General features: G+C 40.5%; 1 protein-coding gene across 1 annotated transcript in view; it reads left to right on the plus strand.

Annotated features, from left to right (window-relative positions):
• LOC142492358 (uncharacterized) overlaps window positions 1-24,137 on the plus strand; it is a 116,626-nt gene that overhangs the window by 56,833 nt on the left and 35,656 nt on the right. The window contains exons 3-4 of the mRNA XM_075595005.1: window positions 18,454-18,531; window positions 18,897-19,598. Coding sequence (XP_075451120.1) covers window positions 18,454-18,531; window positions 18,897-19,598 — 780 coding nt within the window. The remainder of the gene's footprint in view (window positions 1-18,453; window positions 18,532-18,896; window positions 19,599-24,137) is intronic.

Below are 24,137 nucleotides of genomic sequence, written 5' to 3' on the forward strand. Positions count from 1 at the left end.
CAGTGTAGAGCCTTAGTACATAATGTATTCTTTATTTAAAGTTCCAGTAGCTATATTGGTATTGGACTAAGATGTGGATCATTTTTGCTGAAGTTTGTGAAAATTTCAACTTTTGTATCAAACATTTTCAAAGTTTGTAATTTAAAGAGAAAATATTAATAGTCAATTTGCAGGTTCCATGACCCTAAACGTAGGCCACTGAATCCTTTATATACTGCAAAATTTTTGAGCACTGTGACCTTTAATGAAAATTCCACAAAACTTTAAGAGAAATTCAGCAAAGCAAATTTGAAGATGTTCACACATCTCTAGTCCAGGGGAAGTACAGATTTGTTGCAGGTTGTGATACCCTTTGGAAGACCAACATGAGAGTAGATATCACATAGTAGATCAAATCAGAGTATTATCACATATAGCTAATGAATCTTTTGGGAAATCAGAGGCAGAACTAGTGAAAGAGGAACCCTGGTGCAACAATATATTTGGGCCCTCCGGGGTCAGCGTTAAGCGTAAGTCTGCGCCTTGCGCCTTATAGTGTCGAATCAAATACATTGACTCCGTCGCAAGCGCTTATAGTAAGCGCGACGGAGCGATGTTGCGACCGAAAATTTTGAAGCCGGGTCTATTTGATTTTTTAGAGACAGTCGCCACATGTGACTGTCTCTAAACCAATCAGAGACCGCGGACCGTCCCCTCTCGTGATGTCACTGGCGACAGTCACTGAAAATCTAATTATAACTTTCGCTGTTGGCGATGGCGACGGGTGACGTCATCGGTCGCGTCGCCAGCATTATAAGCACGGCCTAAGTGCACAATTAAAGATTGTATTTGCTTCAGTATAGGTTGCATGTTTTTTTCCTATGGTCTCCCTCAAGGTGTCCACCTTCTCCTTAAGTAATCTGGACTGCATATTAACAACGCAATCGAAACTGGCTGTTTTTTTTTTTTTACGTAGGATTGAAGCGGGGGTCTTTGGAGCAGCTCCAGAGAACCTCTGATTCTGGAGGGGACCGGTAGCTGCTCTGCTTGGGTTCGCATAATAGTGGAGTTTCAAAGCGCCCACAACCTGTTGGCCAATAGGAAGTCGGAATGTCACCCCGGAGCTGAAATTAATTGGGTTGAGCTCCAGAGGCCCCCTGCTTTTAACCTATGTTATAAAACTGTAATAAAAGTCAAATTATATACGTAGGAATATTATGAGTATTCTTACGTATTGCCTTCAGCTAGAAAGATGACAAATCTATATATGATAACTATATACAAATATATTCGGGGATAGTACAAGGAGCTTTCTAAAGAACTATTCATCCCACGGGTAGTACAAAGGACACAGGGTCATCCCTTAAGGTTGGAGGAAAGGAGATTTCCCCAGCAATAAAGGAAAGAGTTCTTTACAGTAAGGGCAGTTAAAATGTGGAATTCATTACGTATGGAGACTGTGATGGCAGATACAATAGATTTGTTTAATAAAGGTTGGAAATCTTTTTGGAAAGGAAAGGTATACAGGGATATACCAAATAAGTATACATGGGAAGGTTGTTGATCCTGGCAGAAATCTGATTGCCAATTCTTGGAGTCAGGAAGGAATTTATTTTTCACCTTATAGAATATAATTAGATGATGTGCAATGGGGGGGTTTGTTTGCCTTCTTCTGGATCAATATACTGTAAGTAGGGATATAGGATAAAGTATCGGTCGTCTAAATTTAGCATAGATTTAACTTGATGGACATACTGTATGTCTTTTTTCAACCTCATATACTGTACTATGTAACTGTAATTATGTAAATCTAATAGCAGCTCTTAACATTTTTGGATTTGTCAGGACATTACATGTATGATCCTTGACCCAGTTTTAGATTTTAGTGTCCACTGAAGAAAAATACTGAAAGCCTTAAAATACTAACAACACATGGTGCAAACCATTGCAAGGCCTGTTTTCCATGTAATATTGCCCCTGTCAATGTGCTCCCAGCAACGATAAACTTTCAGGGTGACCTGGCAGAAGCCTGCACACTAACTCAATATCTGCCTTCGCTATAAGGACACCTTTGCCGCATCCCTTTACGCGGTGTATGACATTGTTTATGGAGGCATATGTAGCCGTGCCCAATTCGTTATGCAATAAAGACATATTGGCCTGGAAACATCAAACTGCAGTAATCTAAACATGCAGTATTACCACCCAAAAAGTGTATTACATCAACGCGCACCGCCAAAAATAACACACTTTTTATTGGAATCTGGAAAAAAAGGGCCTAATACAGCATTTATTTGTATTAACAGCCATATATCACATTTCAATGTTTACCAGAATGGGATTAATGCAGGATCTTAATTAACAGGATTAATGTCAGGTTTCCATGGCTAGATGACCACAAAGGGCTACAAAGGGGTTAATATAAACATTAAACTACACTATCTCCCCCGCTTAGCCACCTTAGTGGCTAGTAAAGAGTTACCATTCAACTAACCACTAAGGTAACCAATGGGTTAACCCCTGCCACTACCTCACGGGAGACCAAACCACACTCCCTGGGGCAACTACCCCCATCACCAACCCCAGCCCCCCAAACAATGTGAGGGCCTCTGAAGGTTTAGGTAGGCAAAGTGACAGACAATTGTTTTATGTTTAAAATGTATTTGAACATTTTTTTCGATGTAGTTTTGTATTTTTTTTTTATACATATGTATTATTATTTTTTAATTGCCAAAAACACTATTAGTCTCATTTGGCAAATAGAGCTATTAGTCATACATCTTTATGGGGGAGGAGGTTTGTTTGGGGAGGTGATGGTAGGAGCAGGTGATGGGGTTAGTTGCCTTGAGGAGGGTGGTTATGCCTCGAGCGATGGCATGAGTTACCTTAGTGCTTGGTGGTGGCCAAAAGGGGTAACTGCAGGCATCAAACCGGTTACTGTTATTTCGATCATAGGCTTCTGTAATAATAGTTATTTTGGCCCAAATATCGCACCCACTAAATTATTACCGCAATATTGATGTATTCCATCTTAGACTTGCGGTAATAAGACCCATTATTATTATACGATATTAACTGCACTTTAACAGAGTTTGGGGTATCCGGCCATTGTATCAAAAATGTTCTCTTCTCTACTACCCACTACCACTAAGTAAAATTATGAAGTTTAGTATTGGTGGAGTTTTAAATTACCCTTCCATCTTGCCCATTGTTTTTCACTGTGGGTATTGTTATGCTGATTTACATTATATTTTCTACTAGTGATCCCCTGGAAGTAATAATGAATCCTTTTGAAAAAACTCCATGCTGCATTTCAGATTTTCCTTTCTTGGGTGCCCTCTGAACCAGGGTATCAAACAGGTTGTCATTTTGGGTCAATAGGATGGGAGGCGCTTCATATCTCTGTCCTGCCCCAGAACTTTAGGCATCCACCCAGGATGATATGCATGTCCTTGTAAGTGCTCTCCGGCACTAACTGCATCATTTCTGGCCCGGCTTAGCCCCTTGTTGTGGTCAGTCACTGTACTTGTTGGCAACTGGAAGGGGCATTTGCCCAATTGTTTTCATTTAAAAAATGAATGCAGCAGTCCTCGCCTTTACAACTAGTAGTAGTAAATAGTAATGCAACTATCTAAGCTGCCGATCGATGGATGAAGATCCTGCTTCCCAGGTCATGCAATATGGCTGCTTATTTCATTAGAGTAAGTGGTGTAGCTTTCTAAATACTGTAGTTGCTATGGCAATTAATGACATGTTGCTTTAACCCTTTGAGTGCCGAAGGAGTCTTGACACCATAGTGCCATGGCCCCTCTAGCAACGCGTGGTTACGTGACCTTGGTGGCCATTAACCCGGAAACGGGAGAGCAGGAGTCCTCCTCTTCCATTCCCCTTCCATGCTCCTTGGGAATGCAGTACATGATCTAAGCTGGGGGGGAGAAATACTTTCTTTGGGCATGACATAGCCATGGGGCCCCTAGAGTTCCAGACCCCACGGTGTAATGACCACATCTTGGACACCCAAAGGGCGTAGTACAAAGTCAAAATAGCTTTATTTCTCCTGGAGAAATGTTAAATCAGTGTAGGGTTGTCATACCTTTTGTTAAACCAACAAGATAGCTCAATGTATGTATACGCATGAAGAAGACACCTGTGAGATTTTGAAAACGCCTTACACACTATTATATCTCCTGTAGGATACTGTATCTCAACCTGTGATAAATCTGTGCTGTTTAATGAGATCAGTAATGGATTTAAGGATTTTCCCAGCGCCCAGATTTTATTGCTGAGGGATTTTGTAACATCATATATAACATTGCTGCTGTTAACACATGCCCTCTCTCAGTAGGGCACACATGTTTTCATAAGTAGTAGAGCAGATGCAGCTTTAGTAACCAGCTGCTTTCTGGATAATACCACTAGAGAGGTTGTGAAGTAGATGCGGCTACTGACATTACACTGTCTTGTACCCACATGTGAATCTGGAAGGCTGGTGTTACCATTGCATAGATATTTAGTCACATGTATTTCACCTATTGTAGCCTGATGTAGTTACATAGTTAAATAAAGACATAGTAGATGAGTTTGAAAAAAAGACATATGTCCATTCAGTTCAACCTACAGTATGCTACATTTAGACAGATACAGTACTTATCCTATACAGCTCAACCCAGTTATAACGCGAATCCGCTTATAACGCGATGCCAGCGTGGCTCCCAATTTTCGTATTTATGAATACTTTACAACACGATTATTGGTGTCTTAAATACTTTCTTGTACAATGCATACAATTGTACATTATTTCTAACGCAATGTGATTCTTCGGGCCCCAAGCACAGCGTTATAAGGGGGTTGAGCTGTATTTGTAATTACAAATATCCCTCCCATGTTTATGGTACTTATTTGGTAATCCCTGTATACCTGTTCTGTGAGATTTATCAGGATATGAAGCATCATCATTATTATCCTTTATTTGTATAGAGCCAAGATATTTTGCAACGCAGTACAATGTGGGAAGGAGAATAACATTGTATGATAAAAGAGAACATATACTTTATGTTAAGACAAAACAGGCAATGGGGTTAAATTGCTGTTTTTTGGGGGGTTCAACTTCAGCCAGGCTAGGCGAGTTATAACAAAACACTTTTCCCACCAAGAGCCCCTTCACAGAAACGCTTGTAGAGACTTTACACAAAGTTTGTACAGTACAAGATTTGCAGTACTCTTACAGCACTATTAAAAGCACTAATTACAAGTATTTTTTTTTATTTGCATTCATTTTGAAACTCGTACAAATTTCTACAAAGTGCATACAAGAAATAAGTATATACAGTATGTGTGAATAAATATATATATAATAATAATAGCATGTTCTTGTATAGCGCTGCTAATTGTACGCAGCGCTTTACAGAGACATTTTGCAGGCACAGGTCGCTGCCCTGTAGAGCTTACAATCTATGTTTTTGGTGCCTGAGACACAGGGATATAAAGTGACTTGCCCAAGGTCACAAGGAGCCAACACCGGGAATTGAACAGGCTCCCCTGGAGCAATCTCAGTGTCAGTCAGTGTCTTTTACTCACTGAGACATATATATATATATATATATATATATATATATATATATATATATATATATATATATATATATATATATATATATATATATATATATATATATATATATATATATATATATACACACACACACACAGTAGTGTCTGTCTGTCTATCTATACACACACATACATATATATATATATATAGTATATGTGCACCGTATTCTGGAAAAAAAAGGAAACCTTCTGTTTTTCATCATATCTTATATATTTCTCGCTCAATTCCCATGACAATGTGCACAATTGTAGGTCTGTTATGTAGTTTAACACTATATAAGAAGCACAATGTATACAATCAACTGATGTTAACTAAATTTATGTCACTGTATTATGTCAACACATACCAGATACACTGCGGTAGGTTGATGTTCATTTAACGAGAAATAGGAGTTTGTCCTTCGTAGCTCGTAAATGTGTTAAACTGTTGTAACCTAATCTTAAACACTAAAATTACTATAAAGTTTACGTTCAAAGTGTATACTCAAAATATCCTTCTGCTGAAGCGCATGATGAGAACGCCACTGTCTGATTGCATAATTGATAACACGTTGATCCAGCTGCTCCCACTCCTGATACGATACAAATGAGTGTTTTCAGTCCTCCTAGCGACCATCCTTTATCAGGAACATTTTATGTAAGCGTGTTGGACCATAATTCTTGCTTTGCCTCAAGCACTTTATAATGTGATGATCTTCTTCGCCATGCCCCCCTTTTACCTTTGGGCTGCGGGAGGGGGACGACAAAAGGGTGGTTGCGGCGGCATACAGGGCTGGTGGAAGGGCGACCGGCAATTGAAATTGCATGCGCAGAGGAGTCCAGACACCCCGGCACCCAATTCAGATAGGCGCGCATGCGCAGAGGCTACACAGTGGTGGCCATTTTCTACCTAGCTCCGAAGGGGAACTACATTTCCCAGGTTCCCCTGGAGTGGCACAATCACGTGGGCAAGGATAGCCAATAGGGCTGCAGCAATCTACTGAGGGGATTTCGCTACATTCAGAGCGTGAAGTAGGTAGTCGGGAGCAGGACGCAGAGTAGAGAGGTAGGGTCGCAGGTGCCGGTAGCCATGGGACTAGGCCAGTTTTCCCCTGTAGGCCCCAGTTAGTCCCGGACTCACAGTAGCACCTGCAGCTGTATAGGGAAGCTCAAAGGTAGGGACACTTTCCCTGTATTATGTAGTGTCAGACTCACAGTGTCTACGCCATGCTGTTACGCGTAACCTGCGGTCTGGGGCCAGATCCAGATGTACATCTCCATAGAATATTTTATAGGGGTACACTCCACCATAAACCCCTCCAGAGGCAACCACCTACGGATCAGCACAGCCAAGGACCAGGCAGATCACGGGGGGGGGGGAGGGGGACACAGCTGCTCAGTTAACCTGGTCTGGACTGAGACCAGGGAGGTATTATCTACATGTGCACCAGCGTCCAAACACACTGTGGGTAGTGCTATCCCACACACGCTATTTGGGGAGGGTCAAGCCTGTGGACACTAAGGGGTTAAGTGCCCAGGAATTCCAGTACTGTGGGGCTCCAACGGGAGGTTTTACTGTATGAGTGCGGCCTTGCAGGCCTTCTTATTTCCGTGTTGTGGATTACAAGTCAGCAAATATACCCGTGTGTATATTACACCCATGTGTATATACCCGTGTGTAATTACTGTGTATATTGGTTCCTGTGAGGGGCTCCTCCCACTACACTGGGATCCCTCGCAGGTGGAGGCGCTGCACCGAGGTGAACAAACGATACCCCAGGCTCCCAGTAGCGGAGGCTCAGGCCTTCTGCAAAACAGGTGACGGCAGTACCGGTAGTTTCTCTAGTCAGGGGGAAAGAGGGCTACACAACATTTTGTAAGTATGCACTTGAGGTCACCACGCTGTCCCCAATTCCAAAGAATATTTATTAGCTTATCAAATCATTCTTAAATGTAATAATCTGCTGTGATAGACCTTTAATTGTGCACATTTTCATGGAAATGTAGTGATTTTTCTGCAAGTTATGCCAAAAAATAAAAGGGGTCCGGTTTTTTTTCAACACAGTGTGTTATTCTGCTTATAGTTAAAAGCTGTCCAGTGAAGGGAGCTATGGCAGGAAATGTGAGAATGCTTCCTTGTAAAGGAATATGCCTGGCAATGCGGTTATTGCACTAATGCTCCCATTGCCATACAGTGAGGATGGGTGCATCTGTATACAAAGGGCAGAAGAGACCGGCCCACTGGATTGGCGCTGATTAAACAGAGCTACACATCTCAGTGATTCTGTATTGAACAAGACAGCAGGCTTGTGTAAGTAATATATTTATCTTTGTCTTCCAAATAGACGACTTTGCATTGTGCACCTATAACTGTGCTGATGTATTTGTACTAGGGTGACCAGATTTTGAAAATGAAAAACCGGGACACATAAAAAAATTATTAATACAACAAATGACATGACTAAAAAATGAATATTATAATGATATGTATCTAATAGTGTCACCATTGATGCTGTATTATTCATTCTACCTCTTCCCATTCTTTCTCTACCTTCTCCCCCATTCCCTGCCATTCTCTCTCTCCCTTCCGTCCCCCATTCTCCCTCTCCCTTCCCACCCCCCATTCTCTCCTTTTCCTATCCCTTCCCACCCAATCTCTCCCTTCCCTCCCCCATTTTCTCCTCATCCCCCCCATTCTCTCCCCATCCCATCCCCATTCTCTCCCTACCCCCCATTCTCTCCCCATCCCCCATCATTCTCTCCCCATTCCCCCCCATTCTCTCCCCATCCCCCCTCATTCTCTCCCCATTCCCCCCATTCTCTCCCCAAGCCCCCGTTCTCTCTCTCACCCCCTCCATTTTCTCTCTCTCAATCCCCTTCTCTATTCTCTCTCCCCCTCCCTCGTCCATTCTCTCTCTCCACCCTCCTCCATTCTCTCTACCCCCCCCCATTATCTCTGTTACCTGCTAACAAACTCACAGCCACTGACCTGCACAGACAGACACAGACACTCACACTCACACAGACGGACCAGCACAGACACACAGCCACTGATGCACAGCCACAGCCACTGAACTGCACACACAAAGACTAACAAACACACACACACACACTCTGAGGAGGAGCAGGGGGGGGAACTGTCTGGTCACCCTATGTCTGCAGAGATTTCTGCACAGGGCCAATAGTCCTGTGTGCAGGGATTTATGCACAGGGCCAATAGTCCTGTGTGCAGGGATTTCTGCACAGGGGCAATAGTCCTGTGTGCAGGGATTTCTGCACAGGGCCAATAGTCCTACCTTTCACTCTGGAGCATGGGGGGGAAACCATCTTGACTGGCAGCAGGCACCTCGCTTCCGGCTCTCACTGCTGAGGCTCCGCTGACACTAACCCCGCCCCCACCCTCTGCAGCTGCAGTCAGACCGGCCTCCGCTCTCCTCTCTGCCTGCATTCTTTGCTCTCTGCTGCCCCCCTGCTCTGATGGCCAAAACCGGAACAGCAACAAAAAAAACGGGACATTTTAAAGAATGCGGGGTAGTCGGGACAGCGATTAAAAAACCGGGACAGCCATTAAAAAAACGGGACATCTGGTCACCCTAATTTGAACACATTTTTTCACAATAATAAAACAATAAATTTGTTTTGATATATATATATATATATATATATATATATATATATATATATATATATATACCTACAATCTTAGATTCACATACAAATATAGTCATACAAACATTGAGTTTTTAGACTTACAGCTTTATGTGTCTAATGGGATATTGGAAACCAAGACATATGTAAAGGAGGTGGATTGTCATAATTTCTTGATGGGGGATAGTGGACACCAAGATAAATGGATCAACTACATCCCTCTAGGTCAACTACAGAGGGTTAGACGTAACTGCACACAGGAACACACCTATCATGAACAAGCACATGAATTAATGGACAGATTTAGGGAAAGAAAATACAAGAGAGAAATAGTGGATGAGGCATATAATAAAGTTACACAGATGGAGCGTTCAGATCTATTAACTTACAAATCAAAGGGGGAAGTGGGTAAAAGAGGAGAGAAGTGTAAAATCTCAATACCATTTGTTACAAGGTACACAAACTCCTCCCAACATATTAAAAGAATATTCCATAAACATTGGAATATTCTACATAAAGACCCTATTCAACAACAGATATTACCAACAAAACCTGAAATAATATTCACAAAGGCTCCCAATCTAAAACAAAGATTGGCTCCAAGTTGCCTAAAAAAGGAGTGTGTTAAACCTATAAGTATAACTAATGGTTTTTTCAAATGTCAAACATGTAGAGGATGTAAATTGAACCCCAATTCGCAAAAATCCTTTAGAAAAATAAAATCTGAAATTACACAAGAGGAACATGAAATAAAGGATTTTATAGATTGCAACTCAAATTATATAATATATATGTTGCAATGTCCATGCAATAAACAGTACATAGGGAGAACGACACGCAAACTGAAATTGAGAATAGCAGAACATATAAAGAATATAGAGAGAGGTTTTTTACAACACAGTGTGTCAAAACACTTTAAAGAACATCATGATCAAAATCCAAATGGTTTGAAATTCTTTGGAATTGATAAAATTCATCCAAATTGGAGAGTTGGTAACCAGGTCATTAAGATATCCAGGCAAGAAACCTTTTGGATATATACCTTGAAATCTTTAATACCACAAGGTATGAATATCGATATTGACCTGGGATCATTTCTCAAAGATTGAGATTGCCTTTCTCTAATTAAATCTCAATTTCAGTTCCCTGTACTAGGCATATATTATACAAATGGTATACTGTTTATTATCCTCTGCATGTATAGATTGAAAGTTTAGATTACCATCTTTCAAAGAAACCATTTTTTTCTACAATTTCCGCTTATACTATATCTGATGGGTGTCTGAGCTCCTAAAGTCCCCTATCTACACCACAAATCTACAACTTGCAAACAACTAACCAAATTTCTACTCATACTATTACTCTCTTTAGCAGGTGATATTGAACCTAACCCAGGTCCTCCCATTTCAGCTCTGTCCCATGCCCTGAGAATTCTACCTTTAAATTCCAAAAAGGGCTATCTGTCGCCCATATAAATATCCGGAGCCTGCTGCCCAAACTGGACGAACTAAGGGCATGGTGCCTTATGCATAAACCCAAAGCCATCGTTCTTACAGAAACATGGCTATCCCCTAAAACCCCTGATGCAAATATTGCCATTCAGGGATACTCCATTTTTAGGAGAGATACAGTAGGTCAAAGAGAGGAGGAGGGGTGTTATTTTATATTGCAGACACATTACAATTTACACTGTTAAATTGCCCACCAAGCCCACCCTCTTTTGAAATTCTAGTTGGCAAAATCTGCCTCCCCTTTTCTAAGCCCATCTTGCTTGCTGGCATCTACCGCCCCCCTAAATCCCCTCTACAATCCTTGACTGATATCACCCAATTTCTTGGCTCCATTTCCTCTCTGAATGAGAAGAGTGAGCTGCTTGTTCTTGGAGATTTCAACTTCAATTGGCTTAACCCTAAAAACCACAAAATCCTGATACAACTCAAGTCACTTAACCTATCGCAACTCATTTCCCAACCCACACGGATAAACCTGAAATCGCATAACCATTCCTTGCTAGACTGGATTCTCTCCTCAAACCCCAGCAGAATCCAATCCTCTGGCATCCTTCCTGATATTTTCAGTGACCATGCAATAGTGTACTGTGTAAGGAAAATTAAACCACCCCATTCAAGCCCTAAAGTTCTCCTCACTAGAACATTTAAAAACTTTAACCCACAACAGTTTATGGATGACCTTACCAACTGCCCATGGCACAGAATCGATTTAATTCCCGACCCTGATTCTGCGCTCGACTATTTCCAATCCGAGTTCTTAAAACTCTGCGATACCCATGCTCCACTACGCAAAATAAGGGTACGGGGGGCCCACCTTCCGTGGGTTACACCTGACCTTATAGTACTCTACCAGTTCAGGGATGCCTTGTGGAAAAGCTACAAAGTAACTGGCACTACCAAGGATCTCAATCACTACAGATGCATGCGGAACATGTGCACAAGGCAAACAAGGCATGCAAAAGCACAATATTACTCTGACAATCTCCACCAGAATACATCAAACCCAGCTAACTTCTGGAAGGTTATCAACCATATATTCCAGCCTCCTAACCATCAACAACCAAGTAATATCACTAAGGGGGATATTACTCTGACAAACCCCACTGACATCGCAAATGCATTCAATGATTACTTTGTGGGGGGTGCCACTAACTTATTAGTGAAACGCAGCACAAACCCCAAACACGAATCTCATCCTGGGAGTATCCCTACAGTCCCACCCCCTCCCAACACTGCCCACAATTTTCAATTTGGCCCAGTATCTGAAAAGGAGATTATACAAGCGCTCCTCAAACTAAAACTAAGCAGCCAATGTGGACCCGACTTACTACAATCTAGGTTCCTACGACTTGGTGCCCCAGCCATTGCCAAACCAATTGCATCCATAGTCAACTCTAACCTGTCTGCAGGCCATATCCCTTAGACCTGGAAAACTGCCAGAGTTGTCCCAATCTTCAAAAGTGGGGACAAAAACACTGTCTCAAACTACAGGCCAATCTCACTTCTCCCAATTCTATCCAAAGTCATGGAAAATGTGTCCTCTCCCAATTAAGCGATTTCTACACCAAGACAAATTTCCCTAGCCAATTCCAATCTGGATTTCGCCCCAAACACTCCACCGTAACTACCCTGCTAAAAGAATGCAATGAAATCCAGTGTGGAATGGAACGGGGACAACTCACTGGTGCAGTATTCCTAGGTTTTGCAAAGGCTTTTGACACAGTCGATCATGCTATCCTGCTTAACAAACTCCAGAGCTCTGGAATAGGGAAGCATGCTTTAAACTGGTTTCAGTCCTACCTATCAGGAAGATCCCAACATGTGTCCATTTCAGGCTCTAACTCCAACCCCCTGGATATCACCTGTGGTGTCCCGCAAGGCTCTGTTCTGGGGCCCCTACTCTTCTCAGTGTTCATTAATGATCTTCACACAGCTTGTAAGGAAGCCTCAATACACATGTATGCAGATGACACAATCCTATATGCACACAGTCATAGCCTCTCTGACCTTCAACACATACTTCAGTCTGACTTTTTGAGACTCGGAAACTGGATTTCCCAAAACAAACTGTTTTTAAACACTGACTAGACTGTAACAATGGTATTTGGGACCAAGACTAAATTTGTAAAGCTTCCAGTGACTGAGCTCCTGATTCGAACCAACGCTAACACCACCCTAACACCTGTCACTAGTTTTAAATACCTGGGCTTATGGTTTGACTCCCACTTAACATTCGGGATGCACATTGATACCCTGACAACCAAGACCTATGCAAAACTAGGGGTACTTTACAGGAACAAATCCTCCCTAAATCTCCTGGTCAGAAAGCGTATCGCACAGCAGATGCTAATGCCAATTATTGACTATGGAGACATAGTATATGTCTCGGCTCCTCAAATCCACCTTAGCAGACTTGACACCCTCTACAATTCAATTTGTCGTTTTGTTCTCCAATGCAACTACAACACACATCACTGCAAAATGCTCAAAGAACTAGATTGGTCATCACTCGAGTCTAGGCGCAAAGTTCAGCTTTCCTGTCTTGCCTTTAAATTCTTCATGGGCAAGCTACCCAGCTACCTGAACAAGCTCCTCACCCCTACCACCTGCAGCACTTATCACCTGAGATCAGACTCCAAAAGACTATTCATGGTCCCAAGGCTCAACAAAGTATCCGGACGTTCCTCCTTCTCCTTCCGTGCACCCCAAAACTGGAACAACCTACCAGAGACTCTCACATCCACCACCAGTTTAAGTTCTTTCAAATCTAAGGCTGTCTCACATTTTAACCTGGTCTGTAATTGTTTCATACGCTCATAATATACATTTTCTTTAACTGTGCACGCAATGTCTTGTATATAATGTATACCCTGTTCATTTATGTAACTGTACTTGTAACCATGTACTATTTGTTTTACTCTGTGCCCAGGACATACTTGAAAACGAGAGGTAACTCTCAATGTATTACTTCCTGGTAAAATATTTTATAAATAAATAAATAATAAAATATTTAATATTCGTTATATTCGTTATGTGATAAATCAATATAATTAGTCTGTGTGATCGCTATGTATATTATGTCCTTTTGTCCATTTTTTCTATGCGTTAGTTGTTCTTTTTTTTCTTTCTTTCTTTTCTTTTGTGTGTTGTAAGGTGAATAAATATCACCTTACACGAAATTCTCAAACCAACCCCTCCAGGATTAATATCCAACCTTTGTAATATATTTTCCTATGTTTAAGATCAATAAGTTATAGCTGCGAGTTAATTACTATGAATTCATTGTTATATATATGAAGGTATAAGTGTCCCCTGTGTGACAAATTGAAATAGAGAATGGAGAACCAATATGTAATGATAGAGGTTGAGTAATATATGAAGTATGATGTTTAATATGTACTAAATGTTTAGATTAAGTTTTAGAAGTCACATTAGATTTATATATATTTTGGGATAACACTAAGCGTTTATATGTTAAGGTATTATATTTATTATCATCACGGGTGTATATATAATTTAATTTAAAATTATATAAATATGTATTAGATCAAGACCTAATAATATAGGTAGGGTATACTATGATAAAAATGTAAATTATATACTTCACTCTATTATAATGTACAAAATATTGGATTCCAATGCATGTGTTAATATATTGGGATTAATAGCAGATTTATTGGGTATATGATGTAATATAAGAAATATTGTTAAAAACCAGGTAAATTCTCTATTGTACTATCGATGTGGGCTTAATATCTTCCATTTAATCCTAATTTCTACTTAAGAAATAACTATTCTTGGCTGTATATTCAGACATGAATTTAATAGGTTATATGGTAATTGAAGGTTAAAACTCTCACTTTGTCAATGAAGGGTTAATATATGATCCCCTTCCGTGAATTTGTGACATCATTGTCCTCTTTTAAGGATATGTGTAATATTATGACTTATTTGGTTCAATGTTCCTTAAGGATATTCCCATGAAGTGGGTAATTAAATACATGATTTACTAAGGGGTTAACATTTCCAAAATAAATGTCAGCATATTGGATCTCATATCATAATATTTAATATGAACATGTCTCTAATTGATTTATGGGTTCCCACTAGAATTAGCAGTGCAGTTCCAGTCTATTATATCAACTTGACATTAAATTGACATTATGGGCCTCATGCAGTAAGCGACGATTATGTGAAATCGGCAAGCTTATCGATTAGTCATGTTATTGGCGTTTTTCCCTCTCCGTATGCAGTAAGTGCCGAATACAGTACATTCAAAATCAAGCCGAAAACAAATCCGCCCACTCTCACGATGATGAGCCGATCACACACAGGTGTATCGGCGTGCGTGGCGCGGTGCTGTTAGGTTGCACAATCACAAATCTTGCTGAATCAGGCGAAACAAGCATGTATTTGATTGCGCGCCATATTTAAAGGCAACGTGTACTGCTAATCATTCTCTGTGTTGTTGGGAGTGAGAGAGAGAGAGACGCACAGAGCTGGACGATTGAAGATTTGCATATTGACTGAGAGACTTGTTGTGTATTGGGAGAGCTTTGTCCTTTGTTGTTTTGTTTACATCTTTGTCTTGTTTTATATGTGGAAGTGGTTCGTGTGATTGCCTGTACATTTCTTGTCTGTTTTTTGTGAGTGCTGGAAGTATGCCCGCAAAGCGTGGGAAGAGTGATGCTGGTGGGAGTGGGACTGCTACTCGTGCGAGTACGCGTCGGAGTGAACGTTCTGTTCAGGGGAGTGATGTTGCTGGTGCACCGAGTGGTGTTGCTGGGAGTGGGAGTGCTGGTGCTGGGAGTGGGAGTGCTGGTGCTGCGAGTGGTGTTGCTGGGAGTGGGAGTGCTGTTGTTGGGAGTGGGAGTGCTGTTGTTGGCAGTGGGAGTGCTGTTGCTGTGAGTGGGAGTGCTGGTGCTGGGAGTGCTGGTGCTAGGAGTGTGAGTGCTGGTGCTAGGAGTGTGAGTGCTGGTGCTAGGAGTGTGAGTGCTGGTGCTAGGAGTGGGAGTGCTGGTGCTGGGAGTGCTGCTGGTGGCGCAGTTGCTGATGGGGTGTCTGGTGGTGGCGTGCTTGCTGGTGGCCAGCTTTTGGAGGCTCTTCCATTGGAAGAAGGAGAGTCCAGTCAGCACCAGCCAAGCTCTGACCCTAAACCTGCTCGGAAGAAACGTGTGGAGAAGCCACGTAATCCTCGCTTCAATGACCAGGAAAATAGGGCTCTTGTCACTGGCATTCTGGAGCACTATGACAGTCTCTATGGACATTTAGTAGGTAAGTGTACCTTTACATTTATTATTCAAATACATGTGATCCTAGGTCATCTGAGTTTTGTTCATATGCAAATATGGGTACACAATATCTTTCTATGTTCATTAGTGTGGAAACACAGCTTTTTATCATGCCTTACAAGGACAAATAAACACAGGCGGTCAATTTGCCAGAACTGCATTCAATATGAATGCAAGCTTGCTTACATGTATAGGTTTAGTAGTGAATGCTCATGTGCTTCACATATTACACATAAAACAGCATGTTTGATATCTCTTGGAACAGCTAGCAGTGTAGGAAACTGGTGCTTATATTATTATTAATTTACCTCATATCTTTTATATGTTTTTCAAGGGCGGACAAGTGCAGCAAGCAAAAAAGAAATGTGGGACACAATAGTCATTGGTGTCAATGCCTGTGGGAATACACTGGCGACACACTTTATTCGAGCTCGGCTAGTCCCACGAATTCTGGTATACCCGGGTGTATTGAGGTTTGTGACTGTTTTCTGCCCGAGTGCATTGAGTTATTTTCCGGCAGGGATTGAAGCATTTTATTCCCGCTGGCTGCAATACTGCACAGTACATATATATATACTGCATTACAATTCATGAATTTATGCCATCTGGTAGACACGCGAAGCATTGCAGCCTATTAAATCCTAATCATTATCATTTAACAGATCAGCCGCCCATCAGCCAGGCATGAACCCAGGCTGGGAAGGCAAATGCAACGGGGCTTGCCAGAGGTGAGGAGCGGCGCATTCCAGGTATCTGCCAGGTACATACCGGGTATTTGCTCGAATAAAGTGTGTCGGTGCAGTAGTGTCAGGGACAAGTATCATTGTCGGAAAAGATTTGATGATATTAGGTCCAAATTGAAAAAGAAAATACAAGACCAACGCGTGCATGCTACTGGCACTGGAGGTGGGCCCACACCACAACGTCTCATATTGACTCCATTGGAGGAGCTGCTTCGGCCAAAATTACTTACAGTCGTCGTGGAAGGCTTGGCTGGTGACCGTGACATTGGAATTTATCCGTCACAATTTCCAGCAGGTGATAAATATTACTGTACTAGGCGTGTCGTTGCTTACAGTTATTTTGCATATTTACACTGCTTTTTATACTGTCTTCACAATATAAGCATACCTGCATCTATATATGTATATGTCTGATTCTGTATATATATATATATATCAAAATAGACATATATGTAGTAGTCCTACTAAAAGCAGTAACTAATATAGCACGTGCCATTGCGTGCTCATTTACATGTGAATTCCCAAAATGCATAGCTGCAGTGGAAGCAATTGATGGTGGGCGAAGATGGGGAACAACAGGGTAGTACACATGTGTAACACATGTTAATGAGAAATTATTAGTAGCTACAGGTACAGAACATAAATATGTATCATATTATTGTGTATTTTATTGATTTTACTCCGACAAACATGACATTACTGCCTATTTTAAGCATGCATCAAAGAAATTGCATGCAACGGCCTACAAACATCACTGGCACTAACACATCTATAGTTGCTTATGAAAAGGTCCATTTTTGCTTTATGTCATATACAGACAGCATAATGAGGCACACGTATCATATGTTATGTCATTGTTTTCATAACTTAAACACTGCAGATGACTACTTAGCTCATCTACCATTGTGTTAAAGCAGCTGCAATTAATATCTCATCACAGCATACACTTCAATAGAGGGGGTGGGGTTCAGCACACACACTAATTACAGCCTCATTTCACGGTCAACTTAGTTCACACCATTTTCACCTGTTTCAAGTAATTGAAAGGTGTGGCTGATTAGGCTTTTTGGGGAAGGGAATACCTTTCTTACAACCTGAATAGCACAACTGAAGTTAATCACACTCATTTGAAAGCTTAACTTTAGCTACTAAATGCCCCAACAACTCATTACTTATCAAAGCGTACGTCACACATTAGTTCACTCATATCTATAGTTGAACTACTATCAAAGACACATTATCACACACTGCATGTGTTGTCTTGTTGAGTCACAGCCACATTCAGGTGTGCCACATCTTCGATTAATGTACCACACATATCCTCTACCAAAAACAACACTTTTTGCAATATGACCACCTTCATGATAACCATTGTGAATGGTCATCTCATGATAGTTATGTACATTATGATACTGATATCACTACACAACATATGATTTTTATGTACTAATTTAATCTATTTATCCTCACGCATTACTGCAGAAACATAGTATGTTGTATGTTAGGGAACTCAAAACTTCTAAGTACACAGGCATGTACATTGTTATTACAACTATTTATGTTCACTTTCACACACACATGTTGGGTAAAGGAACTGATGCTGTTAGGTACTCATAAATACAGAACATACAATAACTGTTTGTTCAATATTTACACATGTAAATGTAAAACTTATGTTATTGTTATATATAGTTGCCCCTGGAGGACATGTGTCACCTGAGACGGAACAAGTGTCTTCACCTGGGTCAGCCAGCTCAACACAACTAGAAGGTGAGTGTATCAGTTGGTGGCCATATAATATGTGCTCTTCTATATGTTATGTTGTCATGTTCATTATTTGTTTTGCACATCTTCTTTAAATAGGATTACTTAGTGTCAGTGAAAATTAAGTGTAAGGCAACATGTATTGTGTTAGTGATGTGAACTATCATGTAGGACTTCTGAGTTTAGAGCAACTTTTCATTCATTCATATTTCATACTGAGTCCAAACATTATTCGTAAGTCAAGGTAGTTTTTAATGTGAGGTTATAAAACGTATGCTAACATGTTAGGTGTTACTTAGGACACAGTACAATTACATAGTAACACAGCATACATTAACATGCCATTTAATAATGTGTACATTTCTTTTTAGAACATCATGGTGATGAGGATGATGACTATGATGAGGATGACGCCGCAGAAGAGACTGAAATACAATCAAGTGACCATGAAGAGGTGCCAATAGAAACTGTTTTACCGCCAAATCGTCCATCAACTTCCACATACGATGCAATTGTAGCTTCAGAGGGAAAAATAGTGGACGCAGAAAATCGTCGCCATTCAGACATGATGACAGTGCTGGAAAGGATGATTGGACTGCAGGAAGAAACAGTATCACAATTGGCACATCTCCACAGAGTCTTCATTGAAGTGCCTAAACAGTTGCAAAAAATCAACACCTCATTCGAAGCATTAGTTGTTCAGCAAACCCAAGCTAATTACTTGAGAATGACTAATGTACCCCAATTCAACACCTCACAGGCTGGATCATTACATGCTGGCCACTTCTCACCACATTCATCTGATCTTCAGTCACCAGGTCCCAATGTTACCGGTCAAGTAGCACACATTGGTGTGCAGGTTCCTGACGACATCCTACCGCTGCCATCTGTACTACATCACCAGCTGACACCTACAAAGGAGGCCACAAAAACACAACAGCACAAGCAGTTAGTACTGACCAGGAAAGATGAAACGGACCAACCATGTGTTGTGCACGGTGTACCAACTTGCTCACATGTGTCACTGCCCACAAGCCCTGTTGGTGAACAGTCACTGGCCAAAAGCCCTGTAGGTGAGTCACTGCCCACAAGCCCTGTAGGTGAACAGTCACTGCCCAAAAGCCCTGTAGGTGAGTCACTGCCCAAAAGCCCTGTAGGTGAACAGTCACTGGCCAAAAGCCCTGTAGGTGAGTCACTGCCCAAAAGCCCTGTAGGTGAGTCACTGCCCAAAAGCCCTGTAGGTGAGTCACTGCCCAAAAGCCCTGTAGGTGAGTCACTGCCCACAAGCCCTGTAGGTGAGTCACTGCCCACAAGCCCTGCCCGTGAAGTGCCAGAGGCCACTCAAAGTGGCTCTGTTGTGGCTAAAGTTGGTGGCAAACGGAAAAAAAAAATGCAAGAGACAACAAGCAGGCCTGTTACTCGCTCACAAAAGGAACAAAAAAAATAAATGTTATAATTCACTCAATATGTCTCTGGCCTTGTTTTGTTGACTTCACATTATCTAATTAATATTGTATGTATGCTGAAGACTGTGTTGTTTCCAAACTTTCAACTATGTTCTTGTACACGTGAAGTTTTGGAAATGTTAACACTCATAATTAATTAATAGTGTTATAAATATTTATGTATTAATCGTCTGTTCAGTAATGGTCCACCTGGAACCAGTTGCAAAGTTTAGAGAAGCTGCCATTGACTTTGCAGCAAAACATTGCATTTGGGTGTGTTAATTGATGTAAGAATTGCATATGCATATTAGTCACATGCAATTATAAAAACACCTAAGTAACTGCAAACATCTTTCTTGTACGTGTACAGCAGGATTATGTGTAAATTATTACTTACCTTTGCCTTGCTTGGGCATTGTAATTTTGTCCTTTAATCATTTGTGTGTTCTTGTTTCAATAACATCTCAGAATGTATAATAATATATATACACACACACACACACACACACACACACACACACACACACACACACACACACACACACACACACACACACACACACACACACACACACACACACACACACACACAACACACACACACACACACTGAGTGTGTGTGTGTGTGTGTGTGTGTGTGTGTGTATATATATATATATATATATATATATATATATATATATATATATATATAGTACTATATAAACTGGTATACATGTATTTTACAAACTAATACACTTCATGCTTCCTTGTGAAAACACACTATTTTAATAATACAGGCCTAATGTTTGAGAAATATCCTAAGTATGAGACTCTAACAGTATTGTGCTTAAACAAATGTTTATTACTTAATTCAATCATGTTTCTCACCATTTAAATAGGTTTCATACAAGGTATACTTACTGCCATCAATGTTGTGTGTACTCCTGCAATATTAAAAAAAAAAAATATAATATATAAATATATATATATATATTTTTATAAGAGAGATATATTTATATATATATATATACACACGTATTTAAACTCATGCAGACAGGGAGTTAACCAGACTTTCACATACACACAGAAATGTAAGCGGGGAAAAAACATTTATTTTTGCAGGTGTGTGTTTTTACTGATATGCCTGGCTAAGAACTATTTTCACACAGTGGTCTTTGTTAGTTTTCAAAAAAACACTATGTGAACGAATTCAAAGTCTAGGGATGTTTTTCACAAACGAGATAAAAGAAGGATAAATGTTTCTCCCACAGTCCCATATCACTAACCACAACTGTTAACCCAATTAGAAATACAAATCCAATTGGCGTTTGAAATAAGGAGTCAAAGTAGTTAGTTTTGTTGACCTTGACAAGGAAAAACAGGAGTTTGTTAGCCATTCAGCACATTCATTTTGATGAGCAAATAACACAGACCTGCACACAGCTTTTGTGCTACTCAGACATGGCTGATGAATTCGTTAACAATATTAATCCCCTTTTAGGGTATAAGTACATGATCTGTGAAGCCATCTTGAACAGTCGCGGACAGAAAGCAAGCACACGCCAAATCGATGATTTCATTCGAGCAAAATATCCTTATTACCAAGACCGTAAGCATGCACGGAATTTTAATTCCTCAATAAGATTCACTTTATCAAGTAATGACTTTTTTGAACGTGACCAGGATAAGCTACAACACACCTATGGTTTCTGGAAGATTGCCCCGGAAAAACAATTTCTCCTGAAAGACGGCACTTATATTGTCGTGAAAGGCATATTTATTCCTAATGGCAATAGCAATGTATCCGCTACTACTGATCCGTTTGAATCGATACGTGCTGCAATATCTGCAGCCTCCATTCCTGAAACCCACATTGTACAAGAACAAAAGTACTATGATTATGTACCAAGCCTTTCAGCTGAAAATGCATTGGAATGGGAACCCGAAGAAATGAACCTACCTCCCGACCAATTATTTGAAGAAAGCAGTGGCGATTCCTATGAGCGCTTCCTGGAGGAGATATGTGTCATACTGGATTCAGCGGGTGGGTCAAGCGTGGATGAAAATGCCTTGCATTTCTGGAGCGACCAGTTGCAGCCAGGCGAAGAGTTAATTCTAGAAGAATGGTAAATATAACAATCGTTATGCGTTGACTCTGCGTTTAAATTTTTTTTTTTTTGTAACCACCATTTTCACTTTCAATGCGTGGATACAGCGTAACATTGCAGACTGCATAACATGTAGCGATCACAAACAAATTGTTTCCTAATAGAATATAGTAGAACCTGAAAGAGTAGTACACATTGCTGACGGAATAAATATACGTACTTTCCTATCCCTTTAAACATATTAGCAACATTTTTCCATAACTCTAACACATACCTGTTTTGTTATCATGCAACATCTACAACATTGAAAACCGGGTCCACCACGTATGACGTGGGACCCTTGTCATGGGCCAAGGCGTCCTTAAAAAGGATTACGGATGTAAGTCCCGCCCCCAAGCGACGTGCGCGCCTCAAAGCCTATTGGCTGTCATGTTTTGTTATAGTAACGGTAACTGCAGTGTGTGATGCGTGCGGCTCAGTGTTTGTAGGCGTACCCTGGGCGTTAGCCGAATGTTAATTGAGTGGGAGGAGTGTTAGCGTGCGTTTCACGCTGGCTTAATATGACGTCACACGTATTGCATTTGCGCATTGTGTTATCGGCCGTCCTTTCTGTCCAAACACGTCTGGTTTAAAAGAATACAGATGTACTCGTTTAGAATGATTTTAGTTTCATCTTCATTGTATTTGAAATAAAGATGTGATGTTTACTGGTATTTTCTACATGTATTGAACGCACAACGTTCGCTTTGTTTTGCGCATGCGCTAACAGTTAGTGGAGCCAAGCGTGAAGTGCGTGCGCACACTAAGATGTGCGCGCACATTTTTCAGTATACAGGCAACGTTCACTTCATATACATAGTTATGGCTGCTACAAATGATAATAAAATTTACATACTGATGTACACTTGTAGTTGTAACATATAAGTGAGTGACGTGTGTATGTACACAATCATATAGAGCTGTGTAACGCGTTGTCACGGATACATATATAGTAAGGTGCCATATTTGACCATCATGTGTTTGCTGTATTTCAGAGATGTCGGGGAAGATACAATCGGATCAATGTATGATTTCAGAAGAGTCTACCTTTATATGAGATGATTGTGAGGAGGAGCCAACGACTACTATACTACATATGGAACTAATTTTATATTGCTTGCAGCGCTTATTAACAAACAATTAAAAAAGTGATATCCTTATGCCTATATTGCATAAGCACTTAATTAACATAATGATGTTGCAAAATAGTGCCTCTTGAATTTTTCTTGAGTGTTCTTTAATGACTACTAACATTTTATGACATGGTGTGTTTTTTATATAACAACCATTCCCACTCTGCTAACACATTTGTGTATTCTATTGTGTAATGGAACGTATGACTGTCGAAACTATGTAACAATAATAATAATAATAATATGAGCATGTTCATGTATAGGGCTGCTAGTTGTACGCAGCGATTTACAGACACATGTTTCAGCCTGAGGTCCCTGGCCCGTGGAACGTACAAATGTTTTTTTGCCGCATGAGGCACAGGGAGATAAAGTGACTTGGCCAAGGTCACAAGGAGCCCAAACCGGGAATTGAACCAGACTCCCCTGCTTCAAACTATCAGTGCCAGTGTGTGTCTTTACTCAGTGAGCCACTCCTTCTCCCAATGTAAAGGACACTTACAACCAAGTAGCCATTTATGTTTAAAATCTCTTGTTACATGGGTATGTAGATAAAATGGTTTGGGACTGTAGCAAATAATGTTACTGGCCAGATGTTATGGTCCCCTCCAATGCATGATGTTCTGAATATGACATCACCATCATGTTATGAAGTACGTTTCTGTGTATATTTCATTAACCTAACTAACTATAGTTTACGGTGTTTATTAATCGTTTAAAAATACATAGTATAGTCAATATGATGATATAAGCTACCATAATAAAGCTGGTGTTATCATTTGTCGGTGTTATACATGGATCCTACACAAATTGATACAGACACAAACAGTTGTCTTAAAAAGTGTGTCTATGCTAGTGATGAATGTGCTCCCGTAAGTAAACAAATAAGTACAGTTATCCCCTTTTCT

Source organism: Ascaphus truei, chromosome 4 (assembly GCF_040206685.1).
Source record: "Ascaphus truei isolate aAscTru1 chromosome 4, aAscTru1.hap1, whole genome shotgun sequence".
Lineage (NCBI taxonomy): Eukaryota > Metazoa > Chordata > Amphibia > Anura > Ascaphidae > Ascaphus > Ascaphus truei.